We start from the raw sequence: 25,634 nt of genomic DNA on the forward strand, positions 1-25,634 counted from the left end.
AGCCTAAAGGCAGCCCATTATTCTCTGCCTCTGGCATACAAGTTCACCAGGTGGGCCTCATTTAAACATAGCCTCCTGAAGGAGAGAAGAGGGTACTCTGATCTCAGGAGGTGGGCAATGGCTAGACACATGGGCAGAGGTAGTTTACATGACTCAGTTTCTCCAGAAGCATAGCAATATGTAAATGCCCCAATTCGAAGGTGACATTCTTGGATTGGCTGCCATCAGTGCCCACTCATAGACAACATAGCCCTATTTGTGGAGAGGCTGGTTCATGCAGTTCACTCCTCCTAGTACATTCCTAAGGCTGCCTTGTGGAGCTGTTGCATGTCTGAACTGATCCACAGGTACAGGCAAAGAGATCATGGATCATAAGGACATGCTTACATTGAGGCAAAATGTAGCCTGCTAGAATCAGATGCCCAATGGTAATGAAACTTGTCTCACATCTCCACCTGAAATTCAGTACTTCCAGGCAGATCACTATTTGGCACCAAGTTGAAAAGGAAGCAGGCTGAAGGCAGATGCAGGATGGGTAATGGGCAGTGACCTTGGTCATCCTGAATTGTACATAACCAGTGCATTGCTTGGCCTGCCGCCCCAAACATGCCAGGCTGCATATTGGCACTTTCATAGATAACAAAATTGCAAAGATAGGGGCCCAATCCTATCCAACTTTCCAGCACCAATGCAACTAAGACAATGGGGGCATGCACTGCATCCTGCAGGGGGGGGGCAGTTACGGAGGCCTCCTCAAGATAAGGGAATGTTTGTTCCCTTGCCTCAGGGCTGTCTTGCAGCTGCATTGGTGCAGGAAAATTGGGTAGGATTGGACCCTTAGGGTGCAATCCTAACCCCTTATGTCAGTGCTTTCCAGCACTGACATAAGGACAATGCAGCACCGAGGTAAGGAAAAAAACATTCCCTTACTTTGAGGAGACCTCCTTGAGTGACACCCAGCTGCATGCAGCACATATCCCATTGGCACTGCTATGCCAGTGCTGGAAAGCACTGACATAAGGGGTTAGGATTGCACCCTAAGTCAGTTTTCTTCTCTTCCTTTTAATTTCTCTTCCACTGCTATTGAAGGGAGAGGCCAGTCCAACAAGAAGTACACCTGGGCAGGCCAGAAGTGCTCTGAGGCTCCTGGAGCGGGGGAAGGTGGTCTAAGGCAATGCCTCTTGGAAGCAAGCTTGACCTCAGAAAAGCAAGACACAAGGGCAGCCAGTTGGGATGTGCTCTCTTCTGTTCTCAAGGAGGGACTTGGAGCATCTGTGGAGCAAGTGAGAGAGGAGGCACTTCACCCTATGGTCTGGAGTGTCTGTCCCCAAATGTTGCTCTTGCAGTCCTTTGAGATAGACTGAAAGGGCAGTGCCTGCAGCGTGGTCACTTCAGCTGCAGGCAGAGGGTGTGTTTGTGTGTGTGGCATACTTCTGAATGCTTCCCCACAAAATAAGCTCCCTGAAGGCTGTCAACCAAGAGCTTAGGCTTTATTAAGATTTGTGTAAGTATTTTCCAATGACAAAATGAGAGAGTGATTTGAAGTATCCTTTTTGTATCAGCAGGTCAATGCAGCCACTGTATTTCCAGGCAAATGGCAGAGTAAACTGAAAGGGAAAAACACAGAGATAGCTAAAAGTGTTGCAAACAGCTAGGAAGTGCCCTTTGCCAGGATACTCTACAGAAAGCACTCCATGTGAAGTGTGAGCCAAATCCTGTATCTGGGTGCAGAGATGGGCTCCTGTCCCAAGAGGGCCACATCCATGACACCAGCACCATCTTGGATAGAGAGGCAGGGAGAGATAGAGAGGTGGTGTAGTAGTTTGGGAGGTGGGCTTAGACCTGGAAAATCCAGGTTCAAATCTTCCCTTAGCCATGAAGCTTCCTGGGTGACCTTGGGCCAGTCACTTTCTCTCAGCCTCACCTACCTCACAGGGTTGTTGTGAGGACAAAAGGAGGGGAGCAGCTGTGTAGACCGCCCTGAGCTCTTTGGAGGAAGGGTGGTATAAAAATGTGAAAAATAAAAAAATAAAATAGAGCAGGGGAAAAAGAGGAAACAAATCCTCACTTCAATATATAACTAAAAACTGAGTCCCACATCAGAACCACTGAGAGGGATTTTATCAGGGGGTACGAAGTTTCTTGGGGACCCCTTCTCCCTTCAAATGTGAATTTGGTTCCTGAGCTCCCTTTGGCTCCCAGGCCCCCTTTTTGAAACCCAGGCCCAGGTACAATGTACCCCATGCACCCTCCTCAGAGGGGGTTCCATGTTCCAGACCAAGGTTAGGTGGGTCCATGTCTGAAAGATCTGAAGGCTACTTGACTTCTGAGGAATCTTCCCAGGTGAATCAGTACTTCAGACTTACTTCAACCCATTTCAGGAGCTTCTCACAAACATGACTGTCGGCTTTGAAAGGTGCTGCATTCAGCAAGTCCGCCACAAACTCCTTCGCTGTGATCTGCAGTCTCTGCAACACAGGGGGGGTGCTCAACCTCCACTTGCCACAGCCAACCACACGGCAGCCTGGCTGTGCTTTCTCTTGCCCTTCTGGGATTCATTTGAGGGCCATGTGGCTCTGAAGACATGTGTAGTGGAACTGGCCACCCCTCAAGAGATGGGAAAAGAGGCCCAGGGGGGCTTCCAGCAAGTTGGCCCAGCAGCCCTGGAAGCAACATCCCAGTGAGAGCCATGGATCACCATGGCCAGGCAGATAGAGGCTGCGGGGACTTCCTCTCACCTATGCAAAGGCTTCAGTGGAACAGACATGAAGGCCAGAGCTGGGCCTATTGCCTATGGCCTTTTTCATGACCAAACCTCTCCATGCCTGCAAGAGCCAATCTGAGTTCCGAACCTGGAAGGAAGGCTGGAATGCTTGTCTTGCTCCAGCCTGTGAGGGGGCCAGTGGAGCTTGTGGCAGTGGCTGAGGCTCGCCACTCCTTCCAGAGAAGACTGCTGGGGCAGAGACCTCCCTGATGCACAGAACAGTCATGTCACACCATACCAGCTTACCCACAGCTTCTGCACCAGAAGCTCCACTTTGGCTGTCATTTCTTTGGGGTCCTTCTGCCTTATGGACTCCAAGATGACGTCGGTGAGAAAGCAATGGCACTTCCGGGCATAGAAGATCTCTTCTTGTGACAACGGAAAGCTCAGAAAAACAACATCTAAAAGTAAAGGAATCAGGGGTGTCAACAAGTGCCTTGTCACACTTGGGGACTAGAAGCAAAGCATTAGAATGGCCCATTTCCCTTCCCCACACTGGATCCCTTGTTTGTAGCCCTCACAAAGCCTCACCAACTGACTGAGGCAATGCGATTGCGCCACTGGTTCCCCACAAGGCAGACGATTCACAGTTCCACCCTCACAACCATGAGCTGCATAGCTGGCCAAGGCAGATGGATGGCGTCCCAGAACATATGAGTGGAACTGCCAGAAGGTCCTCCAACTACACTGAAAGGCAATCTCAGTAGGTCCCCTGGGCCCTGCCAATGGGCTGTAAATATAGGTTGTGCATGCAGCGTACACCTGTGGATTATGGGGTGGTGATAGAAAACACAGCAGTAGCAGCAGCAGTCACAGGTCAAATGCCTGCCAAAAGGCAGGCCCACCTCTCTTCATGCCATCTCAACCACGACTTTCCTTGCATAGGAAGCAGGTTCAGTGTCAGGATGAGGCCAACAGAGCAGGTCACTTCCAGTGACATAAGCATGACAGGTAAGCCACATCCCCCCCTTCACCAACCAAGGAAATGCTTGCCAATACAATAGCCAGTCAGATTTGAGCATGGAGCATGGCACCATTACCTGAGCAAGTCTTTCTCTCAACACCTTGCTGAAATTGCTGATGCTTAGTAATCCCTAATAAAGCATTAGAGAAAACCCCTCCCAAACATAACGAGTTTCATCATTAACCAGTGAGGCTCTCTGTGTTCATAGCTGTTCCAGAGAGATGACCCCCCACCCCACCCTTCAACTCCTCAGTGCTTGCCAAAATACTCTGAATTCTGTCTCCAGGCATTACCAGACAGGTGGTTCTCAAAGTCCTACTTGGGCTTTGGGAACCTGCAAGTCTTTGTGTGGTGGGGGAAGGCAACAACCTGATCCCAGGATCGCACTGCTGCTGGGCAGGGAAAGGGTTTTTCACTTATCTGGGGTTCGCTATGGCTCTCCAGAGAGTCTGGGGCACCTGCCATCCCCTCTGCAGCCCCTTCCCTGCTTGAAAATGTTGTAAAATGAAAAAGAAAAGGAAACCAGAAATGGATTTTTTTCCTTTTTTTACAACATTTGCAAGCCAGAGGACACATGTGAAATGCCACCTCTGTTACACCTTACTCAGTGGCGGGCCAGCTGCCAGCTCTGCTCCTCCTCCTCTCTCACTTTGGATTCAAAAAGGAGATGAGAATGGATTGGTACCAGAAGCCTGGAGAAGAGAGTAGAGGGCTAGGGCGTCACGTTAGCACGCCAAGGGGCCTTGCTTTCTGCACTTCTGCATTTTTCACTTTTCATTTTTGAATCCAGGGAGGAGAAGGAACAGCAGAGGTGGGTGGGCAGGCATGCCCCCACCCCACCACCCCTCCACAGCCTAAAGTGATTTCCTAGGGATGGGTGGTACCTTTGGTGGCAGGTGATGTGCACATGCCGGCCAGTTTGACGTCTTCCCGATGCACATAGTAGAGGACACTGTCTTCGTGAGATACACAAGAACCATCACAAGCCACAACTGGAGGATGCTCAACTTTAAGGATCAGCCCAATGCTGCCATCAACAACAGCAGTGGTTTGTTCAGGGATTGCCCCTGCGGAGAAGGGGCTTGAATCAGAAACAAAGAACACAACTGGTATAACGTTAACACAACAACGGATTTATTCATGTCAAAGGAAGAATTGGACTGTTTTGATTCCATACTCTTGGCTGCTCAGCACACTTACTAGGATGTACCTATAGTGAAAAGGGACCCTCCACCTTGCCAAGCAAGCTTTATAGGTATGTGTCTTGGAGTTGGCTAGGCTATCAGTGTTGTATCTCTGCCAGCCGGGCCTTTGTAGCCTGCACGTTTGCAAAAACAGCTTGGCCAGGCTGCGTATTGGGAAGCCAGAGATTCTGATCCCTGCTGAATTTTGCCCATACCTGGCCATTGGCCAAGAGCATCTTCTTGGCCCCAGATTTTGAAGGGGCAGTTCAAGGCACCAGCCCCTCACTGTCTTGCCTAGTGCAAGTGCCTGTTCTGGTTCATTTGGCCTTTTCCCATTTCCTTTTTATTTTGCCTTTCAAAAAAGCACACAACTTCTTTCTGACCTGTGTGGAGAGCTGTCTTGTTTCGCCTCTGGTGGCAAGTTCTGGGGGAGTGGAGAAGTGGAAAAGAAGAAGAGAAAAGCAGGGTGGCAGGAGGGAATGGGACAGGGATTGCAGATGAATGCCCGGAGTGGTGCCAGGTTCCCCCCAAGTGTGTTGGCAATTGTAGGGGTGCAAGGGGGCAAATTAGGGCACAATCCTATGCATGCCTATTCAGAAGTAAGTCCTATTCTGTTCAATGGGGCTTACTCCCAGGAAAGTGTGGATAGGATTGCAGCCCTAGCTACTTTTTCCCTGGAATGGGCAGGACTGAACACCCTGTATCTGTTGCAAGGGAAGCTGCTGTTGGTCCCTTCAAGGGAAGAAAGGTGGGATTGAAACTCTGTAAATAAATAAATTTATTAAATAATTCCCCCTCTGCTCCTTTGGTGTGATGGCAGGTGGCACTGCCTGGTGTGATGGCCATCCCTCGCAGTGCACTCACCTCCCTGTCTCTCTTTTCCCTGGTCGCTCCGCTCCTTGACTGCAATGCTTTCCTTTGACAGACGAATGTCCTTAGGAGTACTTGACCCACCAGTCTTGGCCAGCCGTCCATCGGAAGCTGGGGTGCCCAGCGGGCACTCTCCAGCTTTTGGCACCTCTCCCTGAATGCCTGGCGCGGTATGGATGACAATGCCATTTCCAGCTTGCTGAAGACTGCTGCCTCCCAGGCCAAGGGCTGGTGGCAAGCTGCAGGAAGGCTTTCTTTTGGGGTCTTCCTCTGCCCTGATGCCCGCAGACCCTGGCACCTGCTGAACTTCATAGCGCTTGCAGTTCACCATATCCCAGCCCTGCACCAGGGAAATGAGCTTCTGGATAGGAGTGTCTCTGCTCTCAGCTTTCTTTGTTACATTGCCTCTTGCTCCTCTTTTCCTTGGGGGACTTTCTGGCTGTTTGCAGTTTCCCCACCCATCTATGGAGTGAGTGTAGCCTTCCCAGTTGTTTCTTCGCTTTGTTCCCTTGTTCGGGGAAATGCGGGTATACCTTTCTGTTCCCTGGTCATTGTCTTCCACATCCTGTGCATCTCTGACTGTACGCCAGTTATTGGCACATTGGTTTAAATCTACAGCAAGATAGGAATGCTCCAAAAGGAGGGGGGAGAAGTATCAAATTAAGGATATATTTTCGCTCCCCAATCACACTACTGCTTTTCAATTAGTTTAACCATAAGAATTTTCCCAAGGAACACTGGGAATTGTAGGATTTTTTTTTAGATGATGAGAATTCCCTATTGGCGATCTCTAGACTACTTACAGAAGCTCTGCTTTCAGAAATCCCTGGAAGAAGCAGCTGCAGCTGAACGTTTGAGATTTCAAAGGTGAACCTGCTACACACCAAGGCCTGAGTGGACCTGTAGCTCTTCATGCCAAATGTCCACTTGAGCAAGCCCCACCCTGCTAAGACCTTCCCAGAAAGTTACTCCCATCCTTTAACCTTTCCCTAAGTATCAAAGTGAACATGGACAGAAGCGTGTCACCCAGAGGTGCTCAGGAATCTGAAGGCACTGCAGAACAAAGGGCCAGCAGAATCAAGCCTTCAAGCTTTTGTCAGACACGTAGTAGGTGTGGGGGTTGTGTGTAGGAGTAGGAGCAACAGTAGGAGCTGTTGTGTGGCTGAATACAGGGCCAATTCCAGATTTGAGGGGCCCTCCATACTGTGACCTCTGAGTGTAATGATGAACACAGTTTTCCTTTCTTGTTTATGGGTCAGTGTTTGGCAAGCAGTTGTCTGCCATGCTTCTTCCCCTGCAATATCTCCTGTAGTGCTGCAGTGCTTCATGGGACATTGTGGGGGCAGGCATGGTGGGGAGCAGCTGTCAGACAACACTCCATTACGAATGCTGGCCCATGGAAAAGGAGGAGGCTCCAACCAGCTGGTGGCGGCTAATTGACTCCCAGGGCAAGCACCCCTCCCCTCAAGGACTCCGGAACCTCCACCACTGCCCAAGAAGTACAATTAAAGTATTATCCTGTGCCTGATCACATCGATGTGTTCTGTGTTTTTACTGGATTTTTGTCAGCCGCCTTAGCCAGGAAAGGTAAGACAGAGACAGAAACCCATAGAGGAGGCGGAGGAAAAAAATGAGTGGAAACTAAGCTTACATCTTGAGGGTCTCCAGTGGATCCTTGTTCCTTCTCAAGATTTCCACACGGAAAATCATTGCTGGGAGTTTCCTGCTGTTTTACCCAGGATCTGCAAAGCAAGGATTTGATAGCCAGCATTTAACAACAAACCTCTTCCATACCAGCTGTAGCTCTGGACCGTCTCATGCCTCTGCCATGCATCAGGATGTTGCCCACATCCTGAAAGAAGGTCCTTGCTTATCTCTTCCTATTAAGAGGCAAAGACAGAAGAGGAGACCAGAGGTTTCTGTGCCAGAAAAAGTGGAACTGGTGGCCCAGTCCTATTCGGATGCCATTCATGCTGATGTCATATGGCAGCCAACGCAAAGCCCGTCACATCCTAAGCCAGTCCAAGCAATGCTAGGCCGGCAGCATCCAAGGAACCCGAACGCAGCCCATCACCCCATAGTGGCAGCCTGACATTGATGCATTATCAGTGCACTATTAGCGTGACTTCCAAGGAACCAGTTATCGCATCCACCCAGCCCCAAAGCTGACAGAGAAGTGCCGTCAGGGTGAACCATGGGGAGATGTCCCAAGTGCATCTCTCTCACACACAACACTCATGCTAAAAGCACCCTCACCCCTGCAAGAGGTACTATGACATTAGCAGCAAATCCCTATACCCAGGATTCAGGTTCCCTCATCCCAGGAATGCCTTTTTCAGCAGAGCAAGAGTAAAAAGAGAGCAACCATGTGAAACAAATACACAAGTTGTCCGTCTTCTCTCTCTCTCTCTCACACACACACACACACACACACACACCACAAGGGTTTGAGTCTCTATGGGAACATTCCCAGCTGGAAGGAATTCTTTTGCCAGGGAGGAATTGGGATGAGTCACAAGGGGACCCACAAAAGTACTCATGCAAAGGAGGGGGCTGGTAGCTCACTGCACAAAGAGGCAGGCTGAGAGCTAGGCAAGAGGGGTTCAAGTCCAACCATGAGACTTACACTCACCATTCGCATGACTGGCCAGAAATACTCATGGTGGGGACAAAGGAAGAGGGAAGGCAGGTCTAGAACACACACCAGCCAATCCACAAAACTGCCCCCAACCACCCAGCCCCAGCAGGAGACAGGCAACATGCACATGATGCTTATGTGATCAAAACAATAAAAGACACTGGAGAAAACCTTTCCTTTACCTGTAGGTGTCATACTGGTAAAGAGCCTCGATGAGGGAAGGGATCTGGTACTCCAGCACTTCCTGGCACAGCAGAGGCCATTCTCTGTCCATCGGAAAGGAAATTCAAGGGAGATGTGTAAACCAGCAGCACTGGGATTTTATGGCTGTTAACCTTGAGGTGTTTACAACTAAAGCAACTGCTACCAAGGTGTCCAGCACTCCTTGATCACAGAAAACTAACCCAACAGCTCGGGCAGTGAGGGGTCGCCAGGAGGAGCTGCTGGAACACTCAACACCACAAAGCCCAGCAGCAACCCATATTTGCTAAACTGAAGACCAGACTAGGTGTGGTTTTGCCTTCTATCTTTCGCCCTTCTCTTCATGCTTTTTCTTATGTAGAGAGCAAGTATGGGAGGTCCAAACTGGATCAGGACTCTCCATGCATTCATGCATGCTCTGGAAAAAAGGATTCCATTGGCTCTAGTGGGAGCTTTCTTCCACAAGGCTAATAGCATGTGTGAGCTGCGTGACTGGGATTGGGACCAGGAGGGGGTGGGCTACCCACCCTAGTTGTCTCTTACCTCACCTGGCCTCAGAGTGGGACTCTTGGGGGGGGGGCTTTCAGCTTCTCTCTGCCCCACAGCATCCTCACTCCATGATTCCTTGGATTTTAATACATAACATGGTGACTCTTGGCCTGCCTAGTCCATGTTCATGGGTAATTCAGTGGGTTGTAACATCTCTTTGCCTGGCAAACATTACCATATGTTTGATTTTTAATAAGAACCCCTGGGGTTCATCCCTGAAAGGGATTTTTTTCCCCAGACAGTCTGGTCTGTAACTAGAAATGGTGGTGGCAGCAGGTAAATACTATCGAGGTTCTCCTGTGTTCAGCTGCTTATCTAGTCAAGGGAAGGTGGAGGGCAGAAGGGGTGCATGCATGCTAACCACTGGACATGACTTCCCTCAGTCAGCCTGTCTTCTCCCCAGATCTTTTTCCCCAATGACATTAGAAATAGCAAACACACCAGGACCAAAGACACAATGAAGTCCCATTGGCCCTTCATTTATACGGAGGATATATACTGTTTCACTTAAACAGGGAACTGATACATGTAAGGAGTCGGCTGAGAGGCAGTGACTTCTTGATAACAAAGCCAAAAGAAACAAACTGCTTGGTCAACACTGTTACAGAACACTCCACAGGGTTACCTGTTCACTCACTTAAATTCAGAAGGTAAGAACAGCTTGCCAAGTCTGAGAAAGTTGAGGATGTGTCGAAATATTTGTCCATCTCCATGGATGAGGAGGCTCTGCCCATAAGCAATCCAATATGTTTTTCTGCAATTTGACAGCAGCTCTGGAAACTGGTTTAAGGGAGAAAAAAAACCCTTTAGGAATAAACAGAAGTGTAACTTCATTGACGAGAGAGTTATTTAATCCTTCTCTTTCCCACAACACCTAGGCAAGGCAAATTTATTGCTGCTGATTGATCTGAGCATTCTGAATTAAAAAGGGTCAGTGTGGTATACAGAACACAGTGTAATAATTGTGGGCTACTACAGGTTACTTATGTGATGTTTCTGCTCTCTCTCCAATCATGTACCAGTAACCACTGTCAACAGTCAAAGCAAGGCAGCCACGTTGTACTCAAAAGGATACGAAAACCAAAACGGATGACTTAGCAGCTTTTCTTGGACCCTTCCAAGCTTATTTCAGAAGATATTTTTTAAAGGTGACTCCATGTTCACTATGCCACCAAGACAGAATCTAGAAGGTGCTCCTAGTGGCCACATCAAAGCCCTGGTTCTAACTACTGCCCACCAAGGAGGGGCAAAACCTCTCCTTTTATTTTTGCCCTAATTCCACCTTCCAGATGAGACAGCTGAATGCTCTGCTGCTATAGCCTGACCCCCCTCCCAGCCCAGAAGACCCAACATGGGTCTCCTTGATTCTGCACCCACTCAATAGCAGGTACAGATCCAAGGAGACCCATTGGGGCCACCTGGGTCTTACACGGGGTAAGGAAGCATAAACATAAGCTCCCTTACCCCAAGAAGTCCTGGTGCTGCTTCCCAGCCTGCTGGATGCAGTTTTCACCATTTCGGTGCCAGTGCAGCCCTGGGTGCTGGGAAGCATTGGATTGGGCTGTGAGTCTCTAACCAAGAGGCTGGGAGGCAGCACTGCCAAAACCCACCTGAGGTGGAACTGCAACCCACTTCTGGGTCATGACCTGCCTGCTGAAGACCTCTGCAGTCAATTAAGGGTCAGTTTCTACAGGCAAGGCAATCAAGTGAGAAAGCTTTCTCGGCTTCTTGAAAATGGAAGAGAGCAGGTTGGAATCGCACAGAAAACTTGCTTTGTCAGGGAGGATACATACTAATCTTTCCTGACAAAATGTTGTACATGGATGTAGAACACAACAGTGATAATCTATATGTCCAGAAAAAGCAGTGCAGCTCTTAGAATTTTCAACCAATAAACTTCACGTTAAGAAAGGCAACATACCTTCAACAATGTTTGTAAGTAAGTTGCGTACCAGTGACATCCTACATACACTTTGACAATATGATGGTGTGAAAAGACCTTTACTTCTGCAGCCCAGTCTGCATCTAAAAGATACAATCCAAAATTGTATAGAATGGAATTTTAAATGTCCAGTATTGGAGTTTTTGTAACACAAAGGCAGGGGTTTACAAGAGAGGGAAACATGGCTGACAGGTTGATCTATGAAAATGAGCTCTGCTTCACTTCCCCCCCCCCCATCCAATTGCACCCCTGTGCATAAAACAACATTGCTATGAGTTTATGGAATCACCATCCATGGCAAGTTGTGCATGCAGTCTGCCAGGTGAATGGGCTGCATTTGTCAGTCTGTGTGTGTGGGAGGAGGGGCTGAGATTCTGCTTGGATAGGACTGTAGGCTGCTCCCAGTGCCTCCTCTGTCATCCTCTTCCTTTGAAATTCAAACGTGTGCCATGCTCCACTAGGATGTCTAGCAGCTGCTGGATAATGAGATGTAAGTGCAGTAAGTGGAAGAAACATAGACCTGTGGGGATTGGAGGAATGCCACAATCACATTTCTGTGGAGTCTCTAAGCAACAGAGTGCACTGTTGTAATTATGAATCGGAGTATTATGACCATCAATAAACAATGCAGAATTGTAATGGCATTACTGATACACATGACTGATCATTTTGAAACCATCATGGTTCATGTGGGAAGTGTCTTACGCGGCTCTTTTATTACAGGTGGTTCTCAATATTGTTCAAAAAAGAGCTGTCTCCACAAATGCTCAACAGAACTGAACTGAAAGCAGCTGACTTACCCATTCCTGTGGCAGCTGTGGGTGTCTTTTGTTTGAGATATATTTTTAAAGCATCCTTCATGGGCTCATAGATGATGTCCATTTGATCCAAATAGGCACAGAGTTCTGGAAGCTCAGACATATTTCGTATAAGAGGGAGCCTACAAGTTCCTAACCAATTCCTTTGCACACAAAGAGAAAAAGACTTACAAGAAATTCCTCACTTATTTCAGCTATGTTGGTATATTCCTTCTGAAATCATCATCCAAGACTTTTTTCTATTAATTCTTTTCTTTTCCACAAGTTCCTATATAAGGCCTTAGATACAAAAGCTTTGCATTTTGTAAAGCAAAAAGACTTCCAAAGAATAGTCTTATGGACTCTTCCCTGGACAGCTTGGAAAAGAGTTACACCTGCCAACCCAAAAAAGGTATAAGGGTGAAACCAACAAAGGGTGCAGCCATAGGTATTGATTGGACTGTGAGCCAAGGTAAGTGCCTGTGTGCCTTGAACCCACCAGAATTCCTCTTCAGTGCAGGGTACTTGCTCAAATTGAGACATATAAAATTATGCAACGGATGGCTAGAGAGATGTTCTTTTCCCTCTCACATAACAGCAGAACCAGGAGACATCCACTAAAATTGAGTGTTGGGAGAGTTAGGACCGACAAAAGAAAAATTTCTTTACCCAGCGTGTAATTAGTCTGTGGAACTCCTTGCTACAGCAAGTGGTGATGGCAACTTGCTTAGATGCCTTTAAGAGGGGATTGGACAAATTTCTGAAGGAAAGTCCATCACAGGTTACGTCATGATAGGTACGTGCAAGCTCCTGATCTTAGAAGTAGGCTACCTCAATGCCAGATGCAGGAGAGAACACCAGAATGCAGGTTTTGTCTTGCTGTCTTTTGTGCTCCCTGAAGCATTTGGTGGGCCACTGTGAGATACAGGAAGCTAGAACAGATGGGCCTTTCGCCTGATTCAGCAGAGCTCTTCTTATGTAGACTATAAGGTCAATCAGGAGCCCAGGTCTACTCAAGCAGGTAGACCTGGGCTCCAAGTCCAGGTGGGAACCCAGACCCAGGTCTGCCTGCCCAGCAAATGTCCACAGAACTGATAAACTCAAACAGGAGCCCAGGTCTACACAGCAGGTAAACCTGGGCTTCAAGTCCAGGCAGGAGCCCAGGTCTACCCACCCAGCAAATGGCCACAGAGGCAATAAGCTCAAGCAGGAACCCAGGTCTACACAGCTGGTAGACCTGAGCTCCAATTTGAGAGCCCAGGTCTACCTGCCTGGTTGACCTGGGCTCTGAAGGTAGTGCTCATGGCCCCCTCCCAAATACAGACACTGGATCCACCCCTGGTTCTAAGGAGATTCAACTCTCAGAAAGCTGGGAGAATTCAGCTCAACCAGGTAGATTCCATAAATTCAAATCTTCTGTACTTTGCTTTTTAAAAGTAATGAATATTGTAAAAAAAAAAAAAAAAAGTGTTCCAATGGTGTTACTGTATTTGACTAGCATATCTTTTCTCTTGCTTTTATGTAAATAAATTTTATTTTAATATGTATCAATGCATTACCAATGTGTCATCAACAAATGTAATATAGGTGTTACATAGGCGTTAATAGGCTAGATAGGTAGATAGACTTGATAGGTACTAGAAAGGCGCTATGTAGGCGCTATATAGGTGTTATATAGGCACTAGATAGGCTAGATAGGTGCTAGATTGGCACTTAGGTGTTAGATAGATGCTATATATGTTAGATAGGTGCTAGGTAGGCCCTATATAGGTGCTAGTTAGGTGTTGCATAGGCACTAGACAGGCATTATATAGGTGTTAGATAGGTGCTGTACAGGTGTTAGATAGGCGCTAGATAGGTGTTAAATAGGTACTTTCAATACAAGTAAATACTACCTACATCACAGTGATATGTTTTACTTTTGCAGGGTTGCAGGCCTGTGTATTGCACTGGTGTGTAAATGAAAGGATATGTTGCATGTTATTTCTATGTAGGCAATACATTTTACATTGCATGCAGAGATGCATTAATTCTATGCCAATTATTGTTACATTGCTTTACAGATAATGAATGCATCTTTCAAAAAAAAAACCACCAAATTATTTTCCCTTCATGAAATTTGGAGGAGATACGGGTATTTGATGTTTTTCCATACTTATTCTTTCATTTTGCCCGCCAGTATAGATACCTGACATCATTGCCCCCCCTGAAAAAATAGTCCCCCCCACCTCTAGAATCCTTGCTATGGGCCTGCAGATAGGTCCCCTCCACATGAGAGGAAGATGAAGCTGATAGTTTTAATTTTTTATGTTTTTGAATTTCTAAATTGCATTTTTAAGATTGTTAGGTGTTATCATGGCCTCTTGCCAAAAACAGCACTAAACAATAATGAACAAACAATAGTCCCTTCAGTTGGAATTTGAGTGAGAGCACAGGCAACTAGTCTGTGTCCTACTAGCTAAGGGCCCAAACCTATCCAACTTTCCAGCACCAGTGCAACAGCAATGCAGCTCTGAAGTAGGAGAACAAATGTTCCCATACCTTGAGGAGGCCTCTGTGACTGCCTCCCCCACCACAGTAAGTAGTGCATATTCCATTGGCACAGTAGCACCAGCACTGGAAAACTGGATAGGATTGGGCCCTAAAATGTTTCAAGGTCTCAATGCTTGTTCAGTTTGGATTCCTCCCAAACTGTGTGTTGTCTGAGTTTTCTTATTTCCTGCTTTCCTGGTTTAAAAAGAAAGCATCTCCCTTTCAAAGGGAACCATACTGCATTTTATTCTACCTATCATTGTGAATATTGACCTGACTAAGCTATGCTTTAATCAGGTTAATGTGCTGAGTTTTTATTTTTTATTTATATTTTTTGTTACTGTTGTTTAACAAAAATAAATTGGGAAAGAAGCCCTTCAGCTGTGGCCAGCAGGGGAAGCAGGAGGAGGAGGTATCAGGATTCCAGCCTGCAGCAAGTCCTGAACTAGAAGCTTAACTTCTAAACAGTGTTTCTCAAACTGTGGGTTGACACCCACTAGGTAGATTGCAAGCCAATTTCAGATGGGTCCCCATTCAATATTTTATTTTTAATATATTAGGCTTGCTACCATGGTATGTGACTGCATTTGGGGGAAATGTGACAGATGTGTACTTTTAATAGGCTACTACGTATGTATATGCTTTTAACAATGATAGTCAATGGGACTTACTCCTGGGTGTGGGCAAGATTGCAGCCTAGGATTGTTAAAAATTTTCCTGCTTGATGATGTCACTTCTGGTCATGACAGCACTTCTGGTGGGACCTGACAGATTCTCATTCTAAAAAGTGGGTCCTGATGCTAAAAGTTTGAGAATCACTGTTCTGACATATCACACTCAGGATGTTTACCACGAGGAAGAACCACAGAAGCACAGTAAGAAAAAAAGAGGTGATTGGACTAGCATCCAAACTCTTTCTAGAAAGCAGGGAAAACAGACTTGCAAAAAGACATACATGACATGCTGAAAAAGCACTCCGTTCCCTGATATATAGAGCTTGTTCCCATCCAGGGTACTCTCCATGTGGAGCTGCCCCAGAGCTGAATCAGGATATTTGACTAAAAGACCAAACACCATTGGGTACAAGGAGAGGCTTCCTGCTTCTTGTGGGTCCTGCTGCTTTTTCTTTGTGCTCTGCACAGAGCCCTGAAGATCAGAAGTCACCGCTGAGTAGATGCCTAAAAGAAAATTGCACAACTGAGTAATGAACAACAACAGTTTAAGAGTTCTAGACACTTCATGGTTCTCTCTATTTTTATGTAATCAAGCAAAGGTACCAATGGCTCCAATTATTTGGCTTTAAAAGCCCACCATGTAAACTTAAGGTGGTCACAGAATGTTTAAACCCAACCCATAAAACCAAATGCTATAGTATATCATAAAAGCAACAAGTTCAAAATCCTTGTTTGACTGCTCCTCTCCCACATCCTTCATTGCAGACAATTCAATGTGTGTTTGCACCATCATTCTGAAATGGACCAGTTGCCCCAGTAGCAGACTCAGAGAGACACAAATGTGTAGAGTCATCTGGTCCCATCCTACTCCTCAAAGGAAAACTGTAAGTATTCCAACACTCCTTGCATATTAGCCATCGTAGACCGATGATTAGAGCACAGGCCATCCCACTTCCAGAGTGCAGGCAGAGGCAGCGAACATGAAGGACCAGACTATGATGGTCAGGGCTCCCTGACCTTGAAGCACCATGACAATATGCTGGTCAATATGCTATGACCATGACAGCTGGTCAAGGTGCTTCAAGGTCAGGTAGCCTGATAGGTCAGAGCACTTTTCAGGATGCAGATCTGTGTGATGGTTACACATAAATAGCCTTACATACAGCAGTCTGTCCGTCCGTCCCCCCCTCCAGTTCACACTGAGGTTTTGGCAGCAGGCTGAAAAAGGAAGACAAACGGGGAAGAGAGAAGGAACCAGGACCAAATCCTCTTGCTTATTTTATTTATTTAATTCACTTTATTATGGTATAAATACTTATTAGCCACTCTTCAGCCAAAGCAATCAGAGCAGCATACAATATATAATTAAAAATATACTGCATAGAACTGTGGCCAGTGACCTAGACAAAGGACCATTCGGAGCAGCAGCCAATCCTTGCCCTCGCCTTGCTCTCCCCCCACACCTGCTCCTTCCTCCTGAAGGGGCAGCTGTAGCAGCGTGCACAATAGCACACAGGCAAGATAGTGGACCATTCCATTCAATGGAAGTGGAATGCATATGGCTTCCCTTCAGCAATAGGACTTCTGCTAGGAGGGGGGAATGGGATCTCAGCTCTCTCACAAAATGTTCCCAGTACTCCTTGGTTGAAACTATAATGTTACACTGGCTGAAGTTAGTTGGGAATGCATTAAAGCTGTAATTTTTATGTACCCCTTCTTGGATATATAAACAAATAGTTTCTTTGCTTTTAACAATACATAGTTTTTATCAGTTTAACATGTCACATTCAGAAGATTGACTAAATGCAATATCCTAGTTTGGCTAGTATACTCTTGCATTTATTTTGCGGAAAGTCAAGGTGAATCATGTTCACTTGGAAACCTATTCATATTCATAACATTTGCATCTAACTTTTTGGCATCACAGTCCCCAGATAAAGTTAATACAAAAATGTTTTACGCTGCCAAATGCAATAAGAACCACACCAGGGTTGCTCCTGTAGAGCTTCACGGCTTCTGCAAGCTCAGGAATTCCTAGTCCATCTGCTTCAGCTTCCAAAACATCCATGCTGGAGAAGTTGTCGGGCAAAAGAATCTTTTCTGAGCGAAGAAAATTAGCTAATTTAAAAACAAAAACAAAAAAAAACACAGAGTTAGGAATTAGAATGCACTAAAGTCATTTTCATTTTTAAGTATTTATTCCTGGGGGTTTCAGTGGAGGGCAAACAGAGGTTCTGAGACATAAACTTGCATTGAATGAGACTCATACTTGACAATGCTTCTCCATCCAAACCCCTCCAAATCACTGCATGTAGTAAACAAGCACATGATGAAAGGGTCAGCACAAACCTCTTCCCCTGATGTGTTGGTTTCCTACATGCACAATGGTTTCTATGTGCGCATGTGTATTACATGGGGAAGGATTCAAAAATATGGAATTTTTGCAGTCCACAAAGGAAGAATCCAGAGAACCAGGGTGGTGTAGTGGTTTGGAAGGTGGACTTAGACCTGGAAGATCCAGGTTCAAATCCCCCCTCAGCCATGAAGCTTCCTGGGTCACCTTGGGCCAGTCGGTTTCTCTCAGCCTCACCTACCTCGCAGGGTTGTCATGAGGACAAAAGGAGGGGAGTGGCTGTGTACACCACCCTGAGCTCTTTGGCGGTAAATAAATAAGAATTTCTAGCACCTCCACTTGTCATTTCATTTTGCATAATGATTTAGACCAGGGTGTCAAATGTATTTTCATACACATTTTTTTTTTACTTGAATAATTTATATCCCGCCTTTCTCATGCTGAAGCAAATGACCAAGGCGGCTTACAAAGCTCCATAATGTACAATGCAACATAACAATACAGAGGGCCAAAGTTAGCATCCATGGTGCCTGCTGAGGGCCAGAAGTGACACCATTTAGTAGAAAGTGCTATCATTCAGCAGATGATGGCCAGAAATAACAGTAGCCTAAATAAACATTGTTCTCACACGAAAACTCATTAGCTGCAAATGACAGAAGAAAAATGGGCACATTTTGTTCATATTGTGAAGATATGAGAGAGCCCCATTATCAAGCTGCAAGAGCCCCATTTAATGGGAGCCAGATAAATTGCTTTCAGTGGCCACACTCAGCCTATGGGCTTTCTGTTTGACACCCTGATTTAGACTTTGTTACTTTCTCTTTTGTGGAAACTATAATTTGCCATTGCAGTGTTTCTGAATTGGCAAACTGTTTATGCTTATCCTCCAAACCAGAATTGCAAACTAGCTTCAAACCATAGTTTGCTGTCTGAGTTGGAGGGAAAGTGGAAACCAAGGCTTGCCACTATGGACACAATAACAGTGATTTGTGTTAAGGTGAAAGTCACTAATTAAAGCATAGTGCTTAAGGAGAAAAGTATGCAGAGGTACGTTTCTGTGGACCCAGCTCCCAGTCCTTAGCTCCATCCTGCCTGCTGTTCATTTTCCTACCACATATTCCCCAGTTGAGCTTGATGGTACTGCCTCTTAGACACGTCTCCATAGGTTTCCTTCTCTGGCTTACATGTAGCACTTAGCATCTAGTCCAACTCTTGGTCTCCAGGGTCTCAGTATTCTGCCCTTGGCTTACTGATTTGAACTGATAAATACAGTAACTGATAATTGCATCAGTTGTTTTGTATACTCCCCGAGACATTTGGTGGGCCATCCTGTGAGATACAGGAAGCTGGACGAAGGGCCTTTGGCCTGATTCAGCAGGGCTCTTCTTATGTAGGCTATAAGCTCAATCAGGAGCCCTGGTCTACCCAAGCAGGTAGACCTGGGCTCCAAGTCCTGGTGAGAGCCCAGACCCAGGTCTGCCTGCCCAGCAAATGTCCACAGAAGCGATAAGCCCAGGTTGGTTACCAGCTACCTGCCTGGTTGACCTGGGCTCTGAAGATAGTGCTCATGGCCCCCTCCCAAACAGATACTGGATCCACCCCTGGTTCTAAGGAGATTCAACTCTCAGAAAGTTGGAAGAATTCAGCTCAACCAGGTAGATTCCATAAATTCAAATCTTCTGTACTTTGCTTTTTAAAAGTAATGAATATTGTAAAACAAAAACTAGTGTTCCAATGACGTTAATGTATTTGACTAGCATATCTTTTCTCTTGCTTTCATGTAAATACATTTTATTTTAATATGTATCAATGCATCAGCAATGTGTCAGCGACAAATGTTATATAGGTGCTAGATAGCCACTAGATAGGCGTTAGAGAGGTGCTGTATAGGCACTATATAGGTGTTAAATAGATGCTATATAGGTGTTAGGCGTTATATAGGTGCTATATAGGCATTAAATAGGTGCTATGAAGGTGTTAGATAGGCGCTATATAGGTGTTAAATAGGCACTAGATAGGCATTAGATAGGCGCTGTATAGGTGCTAGATAGGTGTTAAATAGGAACTATATAGGTATAGGCATATAGGCGCTGTATAGGTGTCATATAGGTGCTAGATAGGCACTAAATAGGTGTTAAATAGGCACTATATTGGCGCTAAATAGGTGTTATATAGGTGCTAGATAGGCGTTATATAGGTGTTAAATAGGCACTTTCAATACAAGTAAATACTACCTGCATCACAGTGATATGTTTTACTTTTGCAGGGTTGCAGGCCTGTGTATTGCACTGGTGTGTAAATGAAAGGATATGTTGCATGTTATTTCTATGTAGGCAATACATTTTACATTGCATGCAGAGATGCATTTATTTAATGCCAATTATTGTTACATTGCTTTACAGATAATGAATGCATCTTTCACCAAAAAAACCCCACATTATTTTCTCTTCATGAAATTTGGGGGAGTTATGGGTATTTGATGTTTCTCCATACTTATCCTTTCATTTTGCCCACCAGTATAGATAACCAACATCATTGCCCCCCTTGAAAAAATAGTCATTGTCCCCCACCTCTAGAATCCTGGCTATGGGCCTGGTGAGCAACAGTGCCATTGGGATCTAAAACCAAAGAACAGGGGAAGACGGTTGGTCCTCATCTCCTCCTCCAGCGTACCTATGAAGCGGAATTCGCTGCCTTCACATTCGATCAGCACAGCATTGTCAGACAGCCAGAGCAAGTTGTCATCATTGACCAATGAAGGGTACTTTTCAACCAAGTCCAGTGGGAGGAAGCAATAATGAACCTCCTCTTCAGTGTCTAGCAATGGAGTGTCCATCAAGCCCAGGGGGGCTTTCTCGTGTAACCCTAGCCGGAAAAGAAACAGGGTGTCAGAGGCAACCACCAGGTATGCTTGAGCAACCAGACAAATGTGGGGAAATCTGCATCTATTCTTACTTAGCTGAGAGCCACTCTTGGCTGGAAGCATAATGGATATCTTCCCTGCTTGGGCCACTGGGAAAAAAAACATCTTTTGATGGGAGCAGGTATGCAGCTGCAGCTGCTTTTCAAAGTGCCACATTTCATCTTAAGGTTTATTTCTGAATCCATGCATTTACCAAAAGTATCATTGGCTTATGGATGCTGAGAGACAGAAATTGCCCAGATTTGCTCTACAAGCCATGAACTAGCTGAGGCTGGCTTGGAGACCAAATCTCCCAGACCCAACACCAGCACTCTAATCGCTGGTTCATACTGGGTGGATGAAACCAGTTTTCACAAGTTATATAAGAATTTTGTTTATGATCAGTAATTATGCCATTTTGATCCTGCCTGACACCAGGCAGAGTTTTTTTTGTTTTTGTTTTTGTTTTTTTACAAAGGATGTTTACCAGTAAATGCTGGATTTTTAAGAGGAAATTCAGAAGGCTTGCTGATACACTTCCGTGTTCTCCAGTAATTCATGGATGCTCTTTCAGATATTGGTATATCAGCAGGACGGACACGCAGATTATGCTTCCCTTCCTTCAAATTGTCTAAAGTCTGTTAAGACAGATAAATATCCCATTAACATGCATGCTGCTCACAAAGGAATGTGGGAATATGTTCTGTATAACAGTGCTTAGTCACCAACAGTGTTTGTTCCAGTTCAACACAAAAGCCCTTGTGTGGTATCGGACTCAGCAGTTGCTGAGCCCATGGAGCATGCCAGTGTCTCCACACTGGGACCAGGAGAAGCCATGCTGCACGCAGCCCCAGCAAGCAAAGCAGATGGGTAAGGGGTGGCTGAAGTAGCACATACCAAGGCTGGGATGCTGCAGGAGTCTAGTCAACCTAGGGGGCTGCAGGAGGCAAGGGGCACTCAACACTGAGGGCACCTGCACACCCTAGAGGAATCCTGGTTGTTGTGTAGTTGTGTTGTGTGGTTGTTGTGCTGGCTGCAAACTGGTCCCAAACTATGGGTTCAGACCCACTGATGGTTTGCTGCCTGATTGTTGGTGGGTCACCAAAGGGTGATGAAAGATCAGATAACTCATTGCCTCCAGCCCTGGGAGATAAATATTTATTATTAATTATTATTAACAGTATTTATATACTGCTTTTCAACTAGAAGTTCACAAAGCGGTTTACAGAGAAAAATCAAATAACTAAATGGCTCCCTGTCCCAAAAGGGCTCACAATCTAAAAAGATGCAAATGAATACCAGCAGACAGCCACTAGGACAGACAGTGCTGGGGTGAGGACTTTACACAGACTTGCAAACTGCAGGAGCTGAGCTCTTTGCAGGGCAGTCAGCAGCTGCAGGATCCGGTTTCTGAACAGCCCCAGGGCTTGAGGCAAGGAGTCACCTGATCTTTCCACCTCCCTTGGCGACCCAGCAGCGGGCCCCTCCCGACCCGCAGTTTGGGAAGCACAGGTGCGGGGAGTGGGGCGGGGCGCCCACCTGCAGGAGGGGCGTGAGGCGCAGGAGCAGGGCCTGCTCGTGGAGCAGGTGCAGCTCGGCGCAGCTGGAGAAGGAGAGGCGGGCGGTGTGCAGGTAGTAGTGGACGTGGCGGAAGGTGCAGCCGTCCCTGTCCAGGAAGAGGCGCGCCTCCTCCGCCTCCGCCGCGACCTCCCTCCAGAGCAGCGACTCCGGGAACTGCGCCAGCTTGCTGCGGGGCACCGAGAAGCGCCAGCCGCCCACGTTCAGGTGCACCAGCGGGCCCTCGCACGCCTCCCGCGCCGCCGCCGCCGCCTCGGGCTCCTCCTGCGGGGAAGCGAAGAGAAGAGCAGCTCAGCCCGGCCGTCCGCCCCCCTCCGCCCCTCCGCCCCGCCCCGTGCGGCCTCCGCCATTACCATGCTGGCCCCGGGGCCGCTCAACGGCCAGGCGCGCGGCCGGTCGCCCGGCAACGGCCCGAAGTGACCGAGCCGTTTCCCTGACGGGCGGGCAGGGGCTCTCTCGCCCTCCCAGAGCCTGCAGGCCCATCTGCCCAAGCCTGGAGAGAGAGAGAGAGGCGCTCTGCACATGCCCAGAGGCACTCCTTCCCTCGCCTTACCAGAGCCTGCAGGCCCATCTGCCCAAGCCTGGAGAGAGAGAGGCACTCTGAACATGCCCAGAGGCACTCCTGCCCTCGCCTTACCAAGGCCTGGAGGCCCAGTGCTGGTGAGAGAAAGGCACTCTGCACATCCCCAGAGGCACTCCTGCCCAGGCTTCCCCCAGGACTAGAGAAGTAGGAGGTGGGACCACTGCCAAGTGGACGGGATGCAACTTCCAGGGGAGTGGGAAGGGAGGCAAAGGTTTGGATCAGTGATTTTCAGTCTTTTTCATCTCAGGGCACACTGACAAGGTGCTGAAATTGACAAGGCACACCACTGGGTGTTTTTTTTTTGCAATTGACAAGGCACACCATGCTGCTAGTGGGGGGTGGTGGTGCTCACAACCCTCAATTGCCCTACTAATTAATGACCCTCCACCAAACTCCTACAGCACACTTGTGGACCATTCGCAGCACACCAATGTACCACAGCACAGTGAATGAAAATCACAGCATCAGGAGGCAATCAGAAATGTTCTGTTTATAGTTAAGACCTCCTCCTACCACACTGGGGCCACCAGGAAACAGGCACTCCATGTAAATTACTCTTTCCACATTACTGAGAATCTGGGGATACCTGGACCACTCCCCATACACCAGTGGTTCTCAAACTTTTAGTGCCGGGACCCACATTTTAGAATGAGAATCTGTCAGGACCCACCCAAAATGACATCATCAAGCAGGGAAATTTTTCACAATCCTAGGCTGCAATGCTACCCACACTCGTCCCATTCATTATCATTGTTAAAGGCATTTACATAGTAGCCTGTTAAAAGTACAGCACTGTAACATTTCCCCAGATGCAGTCACATACCATGGTAGCATCAAGTCTAATATAGTGAAAATAAAATATTGAAATGAATGAGGACTCACCTGAAATTGGCTCGCGACCCACCTAGTGGGTCCTGACCCACAGTTTGAGAAACACTGCACACTGATGTGCCCACGTCTGAACTGGTATTGCATATTTTGCAACACTAGTATTGCGTATTTTGCATGCTCATTAGTAAAGAGCATGCGTACTGAGGCTAATGGGACATAGTGGTTGAAAATCTCTGGCTTGGATGAACAAAGCTGCAGGAGAAAGGTCTGGGAGTGGAGCACAGCACCAACGATATTTGCGGGATATTTGTCCTCTACTGTGGAGCAAGGCAGATTCAGGGTGCCCAAAGGAAATATACCTGGGAGATCCAAGGCAGTGGCAGACACAGTCTTGGAGGAGAGTTCCCTGGGCATCCTTGTGTGTGGCGGTTTCCTTCTGGAATTACACCTGGAACAACCCATACCCAGGACTCAGCTTCTCCCTCTTTGCCAGCGATTTTCAACCTTTTTTGTCTCACAGCACACTGACAAGGTGCTAAAATGGTCAAGGCACACCATCGGTTTTTTTTAACAATTGACAAAGCACATTGTGCTGCCAATGGGGGGCTCATATCCCCCAATGGCCCTACTAATTAATGACCCTCTCCCAAATTCCCATGGCACACCTGGGGACCATTTGTCCCCGCACACCAATGTGTGATGGCACAGTGGTTGAAAATAGCGGTGAAAAGCGGTGTGCCCCAAGGATCTGTCCTGGGACCGGTGCTTTTCAACCTCTTCATAAATGACCTAAAGACAGGGTTGAGCAGTGAGGTGGCAAAGTTTGCAGACAACACCAAAGTTTTCTGAGTGTTGAAGACCAGAAGTGATTGTGAGGAGCTCCAGAAGGATCTCTCCAGACTGGCAGAATGGGCAGCAAAATGGCAGATGCGCTTCAATGTCAGTAAGTGTAAGGTCATGCACATTGGGGCAAAAAATCAAAACTTTACATATAGGCTGATGGGTTCTGAGCTGCCTGTGACAGATCAGATCTTGGGGTGGTGGTGGACAGGTGGATGAAAGTGTCAACCCAATGTGTGGCGGCAGTAAAGAAGGCCAATTCTATGCTTGGGATCATTAGAAAAGGTATTGAGAACAAAATGGCTCATATTATAATGCCGTTGTACAAATCTATGGTAAGGCCACACCTGGAGTATTGTGTCCAGTTCTGGTTGCCGCCTCTCAAAAAAGACATAGTGGAAATGGAAAAGGTGCAAAAGAGAGCGACTAAGATGATTACTGGGCTGGGGCACCTTCCTTATGAGGAAAGGCTATGGCGTTTGGGCCTCTTCAGCCTAGAAAAGAGGCGCCTGAGGGGGGACATGATTGAGACATACAAAATTATGCTGGGGATGGACAGAGTGGATAGAGAGATGCTCTTTACACTCTCACATAACACCAGAACCAGGGGACATCCACTAAAATTGAGTGTTGGGAGAGTTAGAACAGACAAAAGAAAATATTTCTTTACTCAGCAGTTGATCTGTGGAACTCCTTGCGGCATGATGTGGTAATGGCGTCTGGCCTGGATGCCTTTGAAAGGGGATTGGACAAATTTCTGGAGGAAAAATCCATTATGGGTTACAAGCCATGATGTGTATGTACAACCTCCTGATTTTAGAAATGGGCTATGTCAGAATGCCAGATGCAAGGGAGGGCACCAGGATGCAGGTCTCTTGTTATCTGGTATGCTCCCTGGGGCATTTGGTGGGCCGCTGTAAGATACAGGAAGCTGGACTAGATGGGCCTATGACCTGATCCAGTGGGGCTGTTCTTATGTTCTTATGGCTGCTGTATGCTTTGTGGGAACTTGTGCCTTGATCCTTTTTAGAAGTGCCATAGGAACAGGGCTCATGAAAGGGGGTGAAGGGGGTATTTTGTATCCAGGCTCAGGGCCAAAAGCCAAAGAAGGGGGCCCTGAAATTTCCTGGAATCTTCCATTTTCCAATCTCACCCAGACTCACTGTCCACACAGGATGCTGGCGGCGCTACCATGGGTGCATGGCAGCGGCTGCCTCTGCAAGCCATGTGCACCAGGTTGAGGAATGCATACGTAACACTCCTACTGTCAAAATCTGGGAGGAAACTGGCCTGCTACAGTAGCTCCTTGGCTTGTGAGTCCACTTACCATGAAGGGGTTTATAAGTGCTCAGGGACACAGTCGCGGGACTGCAGCTACTGCAGAAGTCGGTTTTGCAACACACAGAACACTTTCAATTCTAGTGAGAGCCTA

The 25,634-nt window shown here is 47.0% G+C and overlaps 1 protein-coding gene across 1 annotated transcript; it reads right to left on the minus strand.

Moving 5' to 3' along the window:
• Positions 1-1,493: 1,493 nt before the first annotated feature.
• On the minus strand, positions 1,494-25,396 carry KCTD19 (potassium channel tetramerization domain containing 19). Its single transcript, XM_066637920.1, has 17 exons — positions 25,366-25,396; positions 22,302-22,441; positions 21,910-22,212; positions 20,858-21,008; positions 20,142-20,333; positions 17,100-17,233; positions 15,397-15,587; positions 11,913-12,073; positions 11,092-11,195; positions 9,808-9,950; positions 8,603-8,686; positions 7,434-7,524; positions 5,777-6,413; positions 4,613-4,795; positions 3,011-3,165; positions 2,367-2,468; positions 1,494-1,607 (listed from the first exon to the last, which is right to left on the minus strand). The coding sequence occupies exons 1-17, from the start codon at positions 25,394-25,396 to the stop codon at positions 1,494-1,496; spliced, it is 2,916 nt and encodes a 971-aa protein (XP_066494017.1).
• Between the last annotated feature and the right edge of the window lie 238 nt (positions 25,397-25,634).

This window comes from Tiliqua scincoides, chromosome 9 (assembly GCF_035046505.1).
Source record: "Tiliqua scincoides isolate rTilSci1 chromosome 9, rTilSci1.hap2, whole genome shotgun sequence".
NCBI lineage: Eukaryota > Metazoa > Chordata > Lepidosauria > Squamata > Scincidae > Tiliqua > Tiliqua scincoides.